The 16,203-nt window shown below is 36.5% G+C and overlaps 1 protein-coding gene across 2 annotated transcripts in view; it reads left to right on the forward strand.

The window, feature by feature from the left end:
• The window catches only part of ADAM10 (ADAM metallopeptidase domain 10), a 41,718-nt gene extending 26,098 nt beyond the window's left edge, over positions 1–15,620 (forward strand). For both annotated transcript variants that reach the window (XM_015638610.1, XM_033517017.1), the window contains 12 exons: positions 2,036–2,139; positions 3,546–3,695; positions 4,837–4,929; positions 5,473–5,656; positions 7,296–7,459; positions 8,526–8,709; positions 9,581–9,731; positions 10,036–10,219; positions 11,410–11,518; positions 11,832–12,052; positions 12,743–12,869; positions 13,344–15,620. In XM_015638610.1, the coding sequence (XP_015494096.1) occupies positions 2,036–2,139; positions 3,546–3,695; positions 4,837–4,929; positions 5,473–5,656; positions 7,296–7,459; positions 8,526–8,709; positions 9,581–9,731; positions 10,036–10,219; positions 11,410–11,518; positions 11,832–12,052; positions 12,743–12,869; positions 13,344–13,438 (1,766 nt within the window). In that variant the 3' untranslated portion in view covers positions 13,439–15,620. The remainder of the gene's footprint in view (positions 1–2,035; positions 2,140–3,545; positions 3,696–4,836; positions 4,930–5,472; positions 5,657–7,295; positions 7,460–8,525; positions 8,710–9,580; positions 9,732–10,035; positions 10,220–11,409; positions 11,519–11,831; positions 12,053–12,742; positions 12,870–13,343) is intronic.
• The last annotated feature ends 583 nt before the right edge of the window (positions 15,621–16,203 follow it).

The raw sequence follows: 16,203 nt of genomic DNA on the forward strand, positions 1-16,203 counted from the left end.
GAGAAATGTTTGAATTGCAGGCAATCAGTATAAAAAATGCGTTAAGGGATTTCCTAACATCTTTGGGAAACAAGATAGAGAGAAAAGACAGATTATTTTGTGTAATACAGTGAGAGCTTTTATTTCCAGTACTGTTCTGTCAGTTGTCATAATGCTTCAGAGTGGGGCTCCTGCAGGAGTTGCTTTCAGGGTACAGTGGTTTTCTGCAGGGGCAGTGTGTGTGGGGGAAAGGCAGGATGGGCCATTGCTCCTGGCCCTGGGTAACCTGCTCTTGTTGATAAACAGTTGGTGGTGTGAAGTCAGGTTGTAGGTAATGAAAATTTGCATTAGACTAAATACAGCAGAATTTTTATACTCTAGTGGGAGGAAAAAAGGGTGGTGGAGATGGAGAAGGGAAGGCTCATATCTACAGTTCTTTGCTTGTAACTCCAATGCAGTGATATTCAACAGGATCCCCAAAAGTAGAAGGTGACTCTAACAGAGTGGTGCTTTTTGTGTAGCATTGGTTGTAGCCAAGTCAGTGTTCCACTACCATGCTGGAGAAAATTGGGTGAGGTGACTTGCAGTAAGAACATATTTTTCTCTTTTTCTCTCCATTCTTCTGGCACTGTGCTAGGGCTAATTGTGCTGGGAGGAATGTGATGAGACAGCAATTAAAAAATGGTACTTATGTGGTGGTGGAAATAGAAATGAGGGAAACCAATATGTAGAGTGTCATGAAATAAATTCACAAGGTAGCAGTATCATGCATTATGACTGTAAGAAACAGGCATAAAGAGTCAAAGATAATTAAAGGCAGCTGTCAGGTGAAACCATAGCAGAGCCCATACTCCAAGGGAGCACATCTGCTGTGCTCCAGATGCTGCCAGGCCTTGACTCTACAGCCCAGACTAGAGCTGGTCCAGGGCAAAATCACTGAAATGTGTATAAAGTGGGCATAAGGTCCTTGGTGCCTTGGCTTTACAATTCTGCCCTTACTTGTCCTATTTATTCTGTGAATTTGGATCTCCACTCTTCAAAAAATAAACACCTCCTCACCAAACAAAAATAAAAAAACAAATGAACCAACCAACAACTCCCAAAACACAACAAACCTTGGTCAAGTTTGTACCTTTCTGAAAAAAGTGGCACTCCATTGAGATGGTGCTAAAACTGTGGTTTGTCCCACAGAAACTGACTTGTTAAGTATCCAGATCTGTGGCTACTGTATAATAATAATAATCTGTATTCCATTATTTCTTACTTGGGCACCAATTTATGATGGGGTTAAATCTGCAAAGAAATCAAAGGGAGAAGTATTCAGTATTTCTCAGCTCCAGAGGAAGCTTCTGCAGCTACAGGTGACAAATCTGCAATAGGAACTGACATTAAATGTGTCTGAAGCACATTCCCTTGTGCAGTGATTATGGTGATTATGGGATATTCTCACTAGTTTGGATCTCCAGCATGTTTAAGTAACATGTAGTGGTTAATTAAACCATGGTTCTATTCCCTAGAATTTCCCTTCTTATCTATTGGTAGTTAAGTAGCATAATGTGAAAACTTGCAAAAAATCAGTGGAAGATGGATAAAATAATAAAATCCTCTAAGGATGTTAGCCAGCTTTCTTAGTTTGTTTACCAAGTAGCATAAAAGCCTTTTCTCTTACCCAAGCAGTCTTTAGTATATTTGATATCTAATAACTTTTCATTGTGATGTCATTTTTTGAAGGCTGTTTTTAGTTGAAGCAAGTGGGTACAGATGTGTAAATAAAAGCTCTTGTTCTTGTGTTAGGCACTGCTTATCATATTTTCTTGTTCTGCCTGATAAAATGACATTAAGAAGCAAATGTCAGTTTTGTTCTGTTTGTAAACCTAAGAATGTCTTAGTAGAAATGTATAATGGAAAAAAACCTACATAAGCCTTGACTCTTCTAATGATTCCCTTAAACCACATGCACAATATTGGACACCAACTGAATATGTTGCACTGGTGCAGCCATATTTTGTACTTGTACTTGGAATCTGAAAATTCAACCTGACCTTTCTCTTTTTAGAATATCCACATAAATATGGACCACAAGGAGGTTGTGCAGATCATTCAGTATTTGAAAGAATGCAGAAGTACCAGATGACTGGTATAGAAGAACCTGCAACCGAGGTACAACAAAGGCTAATAGATAATGTTCATTAGTACTTAGTTGGATAACTTCCTATTTCTTGTATGTTTTCTCATTTACTTTTGGGGGAGCTATTATCCCTCCACATTGTGAGATACTTCAATTATTGCTGGTGGTTTCTTTTTAACATAATTTTTCTAAATTCTTTTTCTCATTGCTTCTGTAGCCCAGATATGCTGCTTATAGCCTTAATGAATCCTACATGATTTCAAATTTTTCAACAGTTAGAATTTTAGATGGATGTGGAAATCAAGCTTGAAATGAGGAATATACTTTATTGCAATTGAGAAGGAAGAGTTTCAAGATCCCTTGATCTCCAAGTAATACATTGGTTCTAAAGACTAGTAACTTCTGGATTTTCATGTTATGTTAATAGAACACACTTGGGATATCTGAGTGCTTTCAGTGGAAAATTAAGTAATGTTGGTGGGAGGGTCTTTCTAAAAACTCTGTAAGCTTATGGGGTTACAGCACATTACAGATTAGCTTCTGGGAGAGGTAAGTGTCCTGTGGAAGGAACCTGTGTATCTGGGTGGAGTCCCACAATGGGTTTGCATTCAGGGTTGCACTACATGTCACAAAACATTTTTTTTCCAACAGCAAGTTGCTGAGATTCTTTTAGACTAAGCTGTGTTCTGAGCTGTTCCAAGTTTTGGCACAATTTTGTGGTGTCTGCTAAATATATACCCAGAAAATGATAGAATACGGTTTGTTAAATAGCATCAGCAACTTAGTTTATTTATGTTGTGGCTCCAGAAATTGTCAACATTAATGGCCTTTTCAGCATTGCTAACAATAACATGCTTTCCCAAAAATTTGCTTGTAAAACTTTATGGAGAGAGGGGGTCATCAACCAGTGAGTAGTGTAAGGTCAGTGTGCTACCAAATACCACTTTGACTAACCAATGTTCCTTTAACTTCTTCTGTGCCCCATATGTTCCATGCTGAAGTGCTTAAACATTTCTGTTTGCTGAGGTAGCTGAGGTAATTGCAGTTCGAAATAACTGGTGTCAGGAAAGGTGCAGTTAAATCCCACCAGTGCTGATATTTTTCCTAATCTAGCAACTGTTTATTTTAGAAAAGGATTATAAAAAAGAAAAATTCTAACGATCATATGAATGAAAAAAAAAATCTATGTAATGTTGACTGCCCTTTGTAATATAAAATGAAGTGCAGATAGAGCTTTTGCTAAGATTACATTCAAATTATTTGAAAACTGAGCATAATGTACTTAATTCAAGATTCATCAAACTTTGCCAGTTAAAGAAAAAGAATGAAAATCTGTTTGTATTAGTGGAGTATGTTTAGAACCATTGTTATTTTTAGGTAATCTAGTGCAGGATGTGGAACTAGAAAATCAATGTATTTCTTTCCTGTGCATATGTAGAAGCCTGTTGAAGAGCCTAAGAAGGATGACCCACAGCTTTTGAGAAAAAAACGTGCCACTCAGGCTGAAAAAAACACATGTCAGCTGTATATCCAGACAGATCATTTATTCTACAAGCATTATGGAACCAGAGAAGCTGTGATTGCACAGGTATTTCCAATCCCTTTGTTTAAAATTACCTGCTTTTATTTCCAGTAGTCCTGGTAAATTTCATGTAACTTACCTGCCAGTATTTTTGCTCATTTAATTTATAGAGTCTTGTTTCCTTTGTTAAAGTGGTCTATACATAATAGAAACAGTGTTTTTTATTTTGCTAAAAAAGTTGCAGTTTCTGTGACAAAGGCCCTGGGGACTTGTGCCTCCTTTAAAGGCAGCTATGGTGTGTTCAGCACCTCTGGGCTGGACTTGCACTCTGACTGTTCTCAGTTCTTACTCAGAAAAATAATATTTCCTGAAGAGTTCTGTCCTGTCTGACAGCCTGCCAAGCCTGTTTTAACACTTACATAGGCTTCCCTTTGAAATCCTAGCTCAAAACACTGTGAGCTAATGGTGCTGAGATCTATTCCTGTTGTGTCTGATTTAGTGGATGGTGAAAAAGCAGTGGCAGCTAAAGGCAGATGCTTTTCATTTGTCAATATACTATTAACTGGGAGAAGGGTCAATATAGTTTAGTGGTTTTGCTGATAATTTGCTGAAAGTGTAGCTAGCATGTTAATGTACTTCTCCTGAAGTCTGAAGTTTCACTGCCACTTGCAGATCTGAATTTTACTGTTTATTACACTGTACATAGGCAATTTGAGTAACGTTTTTCAAAGCTTGGAAGTCACCTTCAAAATCAGCTTTTTAGTGAATTGGCATTTCTGCATGCTAGAAAAGGTAAATGACTAGTTTTTTCACATATGTCTTCTACCAGAAATGAAAGAATACTTAACAAGTAAATTTTTTTTCTTAAAGAAAGAAATGCAGTGCTTTGAATATGATTTCCACTACAATTGTGTTGTACCAAAGCAGTGAGTAAAGGAGTATCACAAACAGGTATCTCAAAGTTGATGGAATTGTGTTAAAATCAAATGGCAAAATCCATTGGTGATATCTGAAATGGTGGTGATGCAGTTACTGGTAGTGATCTATTTCCATTATGTGCCATCATTTAATTAAAAAGGTCTGTTAGGAGTTCCCACAGCACAATATCATATATTGTAGGAGTGTAGGCCTTGCAGCTATTGCTGTTTAAATAAGTTACAGTGTAGTGCATAGATCTCTGAACTGTAGATCCTTCTGTTTTTGACAGATTTCCAGCCATGTTAAAGCAATTGACACCATTTACCAGTCAACAGATTTTTCAGGGATCCGTAACATCAGCTTCATGGTGAAACGAATCAGAGTAAGTTGTGTTGGAAATGCTTTCAGCTTCACTGATGCTTCTTGGAGGCTGTATTCTTCAAATGTCCTGTTCCTGTTTACTTGTACTCATTTATTGTTTTATTACAGTTCGTTAGCACAAGTTGGGTCTGTTTTTCTATAGGAATCAACTTACTTTGTTTCAGCACCGTTGTTGTGTGGTGAATAGATTATTGCTATTCTCCAATAACTTTAATATTAAAATAGAGAATAGCTATCCAGGTTGAGACTTCCTTGTAAAAGCGATAATTTAGGAGGATAAATACAAATTTTTGAGTACTGATGGAAAATAAATAGAAGGAAATAAGAGAATAGGAATTTACTACACAAATGCAATTCTCCATTTATTATAGTGCTGTGTTTTCCAAATAATGGGGGGTGGTAATTTACAATCAAGGCTTTTAAATTTTAAGCAACATCTTTAACTATGCAACATAGCAAAGTACTGACAACAGTGAGCCTCTTAGCTGGCATGTGCAAGTGAAATGAATCCTGTCTCTTACAGCTTGTTTCAATTTACTTTTAGATTAACACAACCGTAGATGAGAAGGACTCTTCCAATCCCTTTAGATTTCCTAACATTGGTGTGGAAAAGTTTCTGGAACTGAACTCAGAACAGAATCATGATGATTATTGCTTGGCCTATGTGTTTACAGACCGTGATTTTGATGATGGAGTCCTTGGTCTGGCTTGGGTTGGAGCCCCTTCAGGTAATTCTATACAAGCCTTCAGTGCTATGAGATAAAGTACTGTAGGTAGGCACTAGAAGAAAGGTAGAAACCATCTTTTAAACTGACAGCAAACACACAAAAATCTCCTAGCTTTTCACAGTTCTGGTTGGGTATGGTTTAATTTTATTTTTAGTATATTTTGCTGTTTCTGTTCATCTTTCTATATTTCTGATGAGCAGGATATGAACAATAAAGAAAAACATATTTATTTTGTTATATGAAGGTGATATTATTGGGATTGCTTTTTATTTGATAGGTGTGAGTGACTGGTAAAGTGACAGATGAAACAAGTATTCCTACTCTACCTAAACAGAGGTTACAAGTGTGAGAACTATACTGCAGAACCTTTAGGCTTTCTAGGTAGTATTGAAAGAATTTTATTTTTAAGTCAGTGAGATGTAGTTCTGGGAGATAACAGAATAATTACTGCATGACTCTTCTTGAACTGATTCTCATTAGTTTCAGTCTAGTTGTATATTTTGAGTCTAAAGTATGTCCTTTGATGTAAAAAAAATCTCAGTGAGACTTTGCAAGAGAGAGGGTGCCTTAATGAGAGCATTATTGAGAGCTTTAACAGAATTGAGTAATGGTGGAAGAAAGATGAAACTGTTCATAAAGGGTAAGAGATCAATAGACCCATGACTGCAGTTGATATGTTAGAGGGACCTGTGGGGACTAACCTCAGTGACTGTGGAAGAGCCATAGGAAAAATAATGCCCAGATGGTAAATAGAAATGAGAATTTGGCTCTGTGGTGGCTATTCTAGTGTATACACTCAGCAAGCACAGGATGAATTGGAGTGTGCAGTCCATAAACACTGCTTTCTAAACCGAATTTAACTGAGAAAAACTATGATCTTTGAGATTCTCATCCTTAACACACATACTGACATAGATTAAATGAGATATGTCACTAAACCAAAATTTTACTTGAGAAAGGAAAACTTCTCAAGAGTGGTTTTTAGACACCATTTACATTAGCAATAGAGTACCTGAATTTTAGAACATTATTAATGCTTCAGTAGAAACTCAAGTTATGGAAGAATTCGGTGAAATGAAAGTCAAAATTTTGGGAATTTTCCAAACGGGAAGTGCAATGCGCTTGACTGCCAACCTTCTAAACATGGGTGTCATTAATCAACACATCAAAATCATTTTCAGCTTTAGTTTGTACTTTTTCTGACAATGATAAATAAGTAACATTAGGCATTTTATATTAATGCTCTTGCTGTGAGAGAGGATCTCTGAATTTACTGTGTATTTTTTTACTTGGTGAAATCCAGTTAAGATTGAGGCTACTTGTGCTGGACATTGCACTCTGCTAGTCTGTACTACAGGTATGATGGAATAAGGGCTCATCCATGCAGTGAATGCCCAAAATAGCTCTCAAAAGCTATTCTAAACCAGCTAACTTGTGTGGATGTATTAAATCAGTGTTGAGAGCTTTTGCATGAAAAAAATCTAATCTATTTTCAAGGTTGTATTGATATTAATTATAGAGAACCTTTAGTCTGTAAACCTGCAGAGGCAAACTGTTTGTTGCTCTGGATGTTAGTAGACAGGTAACACAATGCTTCTTTGCCTAAATGTGTGACTGTTGTACTTTTGTCTGAATGCAGGGAGCTCCGGTGGAATATGTGAAAAAAGCAAATTGTATTCAGATGGTAAGAAGAAGTCTCTGAACACTGGAATCATCACTGTCCAGAACTATGGCTCTCATGTGCCCCCCAAGGTTTCTCACATTACTTTTGCACATGAGGTTGGACATAACTTTGGTTCCCCTGTAAGTATTACTGATGATCTCTTAACTCACTCACAGCCATTTCACAGGGTGTGATTTACCAGTGGAGGTTTTACTTACAAACAAGGAAAGCAGAATCCTGACTCCATGAGCATATGTGCACATACATTATATACAAACGAAGTGGATGGCAACTGAGCCCTTTTATGAGTATTTGACAACACTGGTGCAACAGTGCTTTTTGTGAATTGTCTATTTATATTAATCCAATCCCTTACAAAGGTACTTTATTATTGTTTCCTAAATACTATCCTGTCTTTATGAAGTGTAAGGTCACATGCATCTTGTTAAATGTGTTGCACTTTATCCTGGAGAGGAGGAAGAAGAACTGCTAAATTGATTAAGATGACACTTTATTCAGCAAGTGGGTCACATTTGTTAGACTATTTATACTTAAAAGCTTATCTAAGAAAACAGTGGAGGGAATTAGGATACCAAGAAGAACGTTTTTGAGCAGAACTGTTTCACAGACATTTAGGGATGCAACTTGTTTGTGGCAAGCTTGAAAGCATGAGGCTTTTTGTTTTGCCAGTGTGTAATGCATTTCATTCCTCCTGCTGGATATTGTAGGTACAGTCACTGGCTGACAGACTCCTGCTCTGTTTTGAAGTGCTCTTTGTACCTCCCTCAAAGCAAACAAGAGGAATGGACTGTGGTTTCTGTTAACTCCTCCTGCTTTTATTCCACAGAATGCTGATTCCCCTTTTGTGATCATAAAGCCGCTCTTTTTAGGAGATGGCAGCTTTTCCAAGTCAGTGTACATTCTGGGACATGCACTTTGGGTAAATTACCAAGAATGCAAATAAGAGGAAACTTAAGAAATTAGATACTTGCTACCATTGTCTTGAGGGGAAAAAAAAGCAACAATGGAACAAAGAGAACCCAAAATCAAACCTTGGGTTTGCATATAGTTTTTGTATTACAAAGAACCTGAGAGTGTAAGATGGTTTATTTTTACTTTTCTTTTTATTCTGTGTTAAGGGTACCGATTTCAGGTTACTTTTGCACTTGCCATGATTGAGATAGTTGTGAAATATTTGTTTTGCAGCATGATTCTGGAATGGAGTGCACTCCTGGAGAGTCCAAGAACTTGGGACAGAAGGAAAATGGCAATTATATCATGTATGCAAGAGCTACATCTGGGGACAAACTTAACAACAACAAGTTCTCTATATGTAGCATTCGAAATATAAGCCAAGTTCTTGAGAAAAAGAGAAATAATTGTTTTGTTGGTATGTATTTAATCCTCCTGAAAGCAGAATAGCTAAGATATTACTGTAATGCTTAATTTTTTAAAATTTATTTTTATTTATCTTATGTTTTTAATTTACTGAAAGGTTTTGCAAGTAAAGAATTGAATTTGAGATCTCTAGTACCGTGTCAAGTTCTGGGCTGGCCATCACAGAACAGCAGGACATAGTGGAGTGAGTCCAGCCAAGGGCCACAAGGATTATTAAGGGATAGGAGTATCTGACATAATTGGAGAGTCCAAGAGAGTCTGTTTAGTGTGGAGCAGAGAAGGCTGGGGGAGGCTCTTCTCTGTCCTTGTAAATGCCTGGTGGGAGGGAGTAACACAGGGTCACACTGGTTTCAGTCATGCTCATTGTGAAAGGACTCGAGGTAAGGAGCACATATTAAACTGCAAGGAATGCTATTTAGACATGAAAAACAATTTTGCATGAATTTTTCTTTCTGGAGTCTGATGTGTGAGCTCTCACAAATTTTGTGAGCTTGTGCTCACATATGCCTGCACATCTACTCAGTAGGTTTGGATTTTGGAGTAGTTCACCCCAATGCCATCAGCCTTTGCCTCAAGGTCCTCTGACTGTTAAAGGTGTGCAGGAAAGGATGCAGTTCCCTGGGAGACTGAGCAGAAAGCTTGTTCTTACACTCCCACTCTTATCAGCCAAACCTTTTACTCAGAGGCTTAAAATTCTGTGAATTGTGGGGATGAGTAAGCTGGGTGTCAAGCAGTAATGCAAGTTGACTTGAGCCCTGGTCTAAAGTCCAGCTTGACCAGGCTCTCTCAGTCGTGACTGGATGCTTGTTAAGGTTTATAGTATTTGCTTATTCTTTGTACATAAATACACTGGCATTTTTCAGAGTCTGGGCAGCCCATCTGTGGTAATGGCCTGGTTGAACAAGGAGAACAGTGTGATTGTGGATACAGTGACCAGTGTAAAGATGACTGCTGTTATGATGCAAACCAACCAGAGGATAAAAAATGCAAGCTAAGACCAGGCAAAAACTGCAGGTATTGTGCATGTGTGTTACACTACACTTTAATTTTGGGAATTTAATGGGATCTTAAATGGGGATTTCAGAATCTGAATCTGCTTACCTGTATTTTTATAAAACTACCGATTTTCCTTAAAATGCTTTATACAATGAGAGAGAAGTACATAAGCATAATTAGGCTATGAAAAAAATTGTTTTCAAGTCACATTTTGATTAGCACAAATCAGAAATTTGAGTGCTTGAGTAGGTTTCAGGGTGAATAGTTTATTTGGAATGGTTCATGCTTTTTCTTGGCATCCACAATTGGTGTTTCTTTCCAGCCCCAGCCAAGGCCCGTGTTGCACTGCCCAGTGTGATTTCAAGTCAAGGACAGATAAGTGTCGGAATGACTCTGACTGTGCTAAGGAAGGAATGTGTAATGGTGTCAGTGCTCTCTGCCCAATATCTGAACCCAAAGAAAACTTCACCGTGTGCAACAGGAACACCCAAGTTTGCATAAAGGGGGTAAGCTTTTACAGCCTTATGTAGCTGCTAATGTTGTTTATTGCAGTTGTTTTATTGCACTGTACTGTGAATTGATATCATTTCTATACTCACTGCACAGGAGTGCAAGCTCAGTCTGTTCTTCTGTATAGATGTTTGATTTGTTGGTGTCAGTCAAAATAACAGTGAAAGTACACTAAGGATTAAGAAGTAGGTAACAAATCCCAAGGTAACTGTACTGCCTGAGAAAGTTACATTTAAAGTTTTTTGTAAAAATCAGGATTATGAAAGTGTTTTATTTTCTAGTGCCACCCTTTCACTTTTCTTCAGTCTTGGTCAATAATTCTGTTGCCTTAGGAAACTGGATATACTGTCAATAGAGGTTGAATTTGGTTTATTGACTATACACAGTTTCCCCAAACATGTACATATAGCACTGATGTGCAAGCATATGGAATTAGAATGATTCTGAACTGCCATTGCTTTCCTGGGTTAAAGAGAAAAAGGCAGTTGCTATGAAATATTGATGGGAAGTCTCTTATAAATTGATCTGTGTTTACTTGGAAGCAAACACAAGCAAAAATCATCCTCTTAAAGACCTGTAACTTGTGTTGCTGTAAGTTTGTTTTCCACAGTTTCCAGAATTTTAATCAAGTATTGCTTCTAATATTTTTCAGCAAATTTATAGACGTCTTAAAGATAGAGGAATTGTCTTTGTATAGTTAGTGATTTTAAAACAAAATTATAAATATACTGAACTTGGAGTTTGAAGGATCTTCACACAGTGAAATTAAATACAGATTCTTTTCTGCCATTAATTTTTATTATTTTCCAAGAGAAATATTTGTGTGTGCATGCATTACATTTATTTTTCTAACCATGGTTTTGAGTAGCCATGTTTCAGTGTGAGCTGTGGTGCTGTGGGTGTTCTGCAGGGTACTCTCAGGTTGTAAAAAAAGATACTGTGTTAAGAAATAACATAGGGTAAATCACCTTTTAAACAACTAGAAAATATGCCAAAACACTGACACTGAATAACTGTATTTTTTGTTTATAAGCTTTGGAAAAAAATTTTGAAGCAGTTGCTTTTATTGATAAGCATCTTTAGACCTATACTTACGCTTTCAGATATTAATTTTTAATCTTTCCTAATGTCAGTGTGATTAAAAGTGAAATTGCTTTTTGTGTTGCTGTGCTTTTGTCTCCCACAGCAATGTGCCGGCTCTATCTGTGAGAAACACGGCTTGGAGGAGTGTACATGTGCTAGCTCAGATGGCAAGGATGATAGAGAACTGTGCCATGTCTGCTGCATGAGAAAAAGTAAGATTTTTCTGAATCACAAGTTTAAATAGAGGAGAAGGGGTCTGAGGAACCTGCTCACGGTGTTTGTACTTGAGTTTTTTCTTAACTTTGAGAGCATTTTGTTCAAACATCATTTCAGACAGACATTGCATTGTGCTGTGTAGGAAATAAACAATATATTTTGCATTTTTACAGGTAATAGAAAATAATAAATAATACAAATATATAATAAATAGGAAAAAATTTGGAACTGTTAAACACATAGGGTGGGTATTCATGCATGGATGTTTTAATACAATAATGATTTGATTAATTTGTATTCACTTTTCAGTGGACCCAGCTACTTGTGCAAGCACAGGCTCAAGCCGATGGAAGGAATACTTTCATCAAGAAACCATTACTTTGCAGCCTGGATCTCCCTGTAATGATTTCAAAGGCTACTGTGATGTGTTTATGAGGTGTCGGCTAGTAGATGCTGATGGCCCACTAGCTAGATTAAAGAAAGCAATTTTTAATCCAGAACTATATGAAAATATTGCAGAATGGATTGTGGTACGTATATTTTTGTATTACAAGTCTAATATGAAATGTTCTTGGTAATCAAGATTCACAGTTGATAAGTGTTGATATGCAGAGTGCTTCAGCATTCTTCAAAGTATAATTAGCCCTTGTTTTACTAGATTTTTTTGTAAGCACCCTGTGTGTAACAAATAAGTTTGTTAGATTGAAGGGAATGGAAACAAACATTAACAAACCAATAAATAGGATCTGTTAATACCTCCATTCACATTTTTAATTTACTGTTTTTTCGTGTTTTGACTCTTCCTATTTGAATGCTCTGACTTCTTTTAAGGGACTAAATATTTTTATCTTTAGCATTCATCATTTTTATTGTGCTAGATGACACTTTAATAATAATAATATACTGGAAGAAGAACTAGAGTGAAACACCCTTGTAAAGCTGCATAGGCAATTTTGTGTAAAGTGTTGATTGTTTTGGGCTTATACAGCTCTGCTGGGAGTGTATCTTCTGTGAAGAACCCTTCTGACACTAGAATGGAAGTATTGGGGCTTTTCTGTGGAAGAACTTTGAGGACATTTCTTTCAAATGTTAGGTCGCATATTCTTGGTGATGTTTCAGAGAGGTTTTTGGTGAAAAGCCATATTCAGTGTCCTCTGTCTCATGTATGTGTGCCAGCCCCCACACAATCTTTTTGTTGTTGTTGTGGTTTTGTGTTTTAGGCTTATTGGTGGGCAGTGTTGCTTATGGGAATTGCATTGATCATGTTAATGGCTGGCTTCATTAAGATATGCAGTGTTCATACTCCAAGCAGTAATCCAAAGTTGCCTCCTCATAAACCACTTCCAGGTGAGTACTCCAGCTAATTACAGAGAAATGTTTTCTCTTCAGCTGTTTCTTCTAAAGAGAAATTTCAGGTGTTTCAGGCTACAGTTCTTAGTCTGGCACTGTGAAACTACAAATGGAATTTATGCCAGTGAAACAATTCATGAAAATCTAATTCTTGTCTTATTTTCCTATAATGTAATATGCATATCAAAAGGAAGCTTTGAAGACTTTTTTCCAGCATCAGAGTTCCTTTTATTTCCTATTCCATGCTACATTTTGTAGAAATTGGCCTGTTTAAAGAAGTACTGTTGAGATCCTGAAATGTATTCTGTACTTCCTCCATGCAGTTACTCATCAGTTAAAACTCTGCAGGTCTAAATCCGAAGCCTTCCAGAAAAGTAATTGTATTTAATTTGCATGGCCAAGGCAACTCTTCTGGAAACAACTTGAGATTTTGAAATTAATTTTAATAATGGTTCCTTTTCTTTGGAACAGGCACTTTAAAAAGGAGGAGACCACCACAAACTACTCAGCCCCCACAGCGGCAAAGGCCCCGAGAGAGTTATCAGATGGGACATATGAGACGCTGACTGCAGTTTTTTGCCTTGGTTCTTCCTAGTGCCTACAATGGGAAAACTCACTCCAAAGAAAACCTAATAAGTCATTGTACCCAGTCTAACTCTCAAAATTGAAGAGGAAAAAAAAAAGCATGATATGCCCTCAAAACAAGTGGAAGTGGTTAATTTTTAATGAGAAAATCTTCCAGCTCAAAAAGAAGAAAAGTGTTTTTCTTGAATATTTTTAATTTAGTGGCACAAAGTCCTAGCATATCATGATTCTTTCCCCCTTCTGTGCTCTTCATTGCTGCATTTTCTTCACTTGCAGGCAAATATGGCTGTAGTAAAACTTTTACTCAAGAATTGAGAAAAAGATATATTTTTCAACTGCCAGACAAGGCTAGGAAGCTAGACCACCTCAGCATTGGAGACATTACTTGTCAATGTATATACATTGTTATATGCAGACATGTATTTCTAACGTACACCCGTACTTGTGTGCAATTGTAAACAAGAGAATCGCAATATGGATGTTTCTTTGTATTATAAAACTTTTCCGCTATTAATGAAGAAATTACTGTTTAATTGACATACTCAGGATAACAGAGGATGATGGTGTGTAGTGGTCAAGGGTCCTGTGATGCTTTACACAGCAATTTTGAATCCAATCACACTTTTTTTATCATTATCAAAGTTGTTTCAAGCACTCATTTCATCTTTATCCAACAGCTGCTAAGACACAGCATACAAGCCTGGATGGTCTTAGAGAGATTTAACAGGTGTTCTGCAAATGTTCTTTGCAAATGTCAGAATGTTTCAAAAATGTTTTATGTAAGTGTCTTCCTTGTAGTTCAGCGTAAATATTTTTAATTTGTCTGATTATTCAGTGAAATAATGAATAGTTAGATCAAATATTTCCATGCTTTATTAGAAAATTCTGCCTGTTATTCAACTTGTTTTAAAAATTGCAACCACTTTATTTGAGCTGTTCAGATATTCTTTCAGTTTGGTAATCAAGTTCGTGTTCTAAGGGTTGTGGAAAGAAAGAAAAGCTGTAGTTCTTTATTTTCTTTTTTAATTTATCAGGTATTTGGATAACTTTTCAGCATGATACTGTTGATTGATAACCACTAAAGTAGAGTGATTTGCCTGGCTACTGTGGCAGAGTTAAAACTGTAGTTAGGACTACCAATTTTCCCACATTTATACCAGTAGTGAAGTTCAACAGCACAATGTCCCATTCCAGAGTTTTTATTACGAATGTAAATAATTGGCATTTTTGAAGATGAAATAAAAGATGTCTTAAGGTGCTTACTGCTATGCAGGAGATGAAAGGGGGCATTACAAAATGTTTAAGCTTGTGATGTATTTATTGCTTGTTTTCCAAAAGCACCGAGCTAATTAGAGATGCAAATGGCTATAATTTTCCTGGCTTTGCTTAGGAGAAAATTTACTAAGGGTTGGACAGGCTTCCTTTGTTTGTTTTTATTTTTTGTTTTGTTTTGTTTTTTAAGAGTATAAGGTTTACACAATCATTCTCATAATGTGACGCAAGCCAGCAAGGCCAAAAATGTTACAGAATATAATGGGATCTCTTCCTTGTAAACTTGTACAGTATGTGGTAACTTTTTCAAAACACAGCTTTTTGTACATGGTTTAGAGACAAATTTTGTACATGAAACCCCAAGTCCAATAGACTATATAAATAATTCTAAATGATCTTAACTAGTTAGAAGTGTATGTAGTTGCTTTTAAGTCATTTTAAATACATTTGTTTTAAGACTGTGCAAAGATTGGAAGTGGGTTTGCATTTCTAAAATGGTGACTTTTATTCAGCAAGAGTTCTTAGTAACTTCTTGAGTGTGGTAGACTTTGGAACATGTAAAATTTTTGCCTGTAATGTTATCCTGTGGTAGGATTTTGGCAGACAAATGCTGCCCTATTTTATTTTGAGTCTAAGTTAAATGTTTTTTGAAAACAGAAATGTGCACTGAACTCTCCACTGCAAGTCAAGATGTGGTAAAGCCGAAAGGAAGTTCAAGACAATGAAACAGAAATACTACTGTCGATTTCATGTCCACTGTGTTTTATACAGTCTCTTTTTTGTTCACTTTGGAAATTTTTACTAAAAAATGCAAAAAATAAAGTATTGTGCAAAGATATGTAAGGTTTTTTGAAACTTGAAATGCATTAATAAATAGACTTGATGAAATCATCTTCTGAAGATCCATTTACTTGTTGAGCCCTGAAAGCAAAGAGGAATACACAGATTTCACTTTGCTTGATTTTTGGCTTTTGCTGTCATGCCAAAATGTAGTTGAACTATCTCTGTCAAAGTCCCCCTCTCAATTTTAACAACCTGCAGTTTTATATAAGAATAGATGTGTTTGTGTAACCTGTTCAGGGAAAGCCATGAAATTTTAAATTACTTTAAATTTTAAATTACGTGATCACAGGAATAAAACTTTCCTTACCTTCAAAATGAAAGCTAGTTGCTGGTGGGATGTTCAAGCCTGGCATCATCATTACTGATGCATGCCTTTGGAAACATATTTGGAAAGGAATATTGGAATCAATATGCATTACTCTGAATACACAGTTGATAGATGAGACTTACAGAAGGAGCAAATGCGCTTTTTTGCAAGGCATTTTAAAACTGCTAAGCTGTGTCTCTGAGTTTTTGTGTGTGTTGCATGGTTGATTTAAGTGATAAGACTGCTTCTAAAAGCCAGGTCCTGCCAGTGAGTCTTCCATTCTTAGGGCTGTTTGTTAAGACTGGCCTGCTTGGACATCTGTTT

The sequence above is a fragment of the Parus major genome, chromosome 10 (genome assembly GCF_001522545.3).
Source record: "Parus major isolate Abel chromosome 10, Parus_major1.1, whole genome shotgun sequence".
NCBI classification, from domain to species: Eukaryota; Metazoa; Chordata; class Aves; order Passeriformes; family Paridae; genus Parus; species Parus major.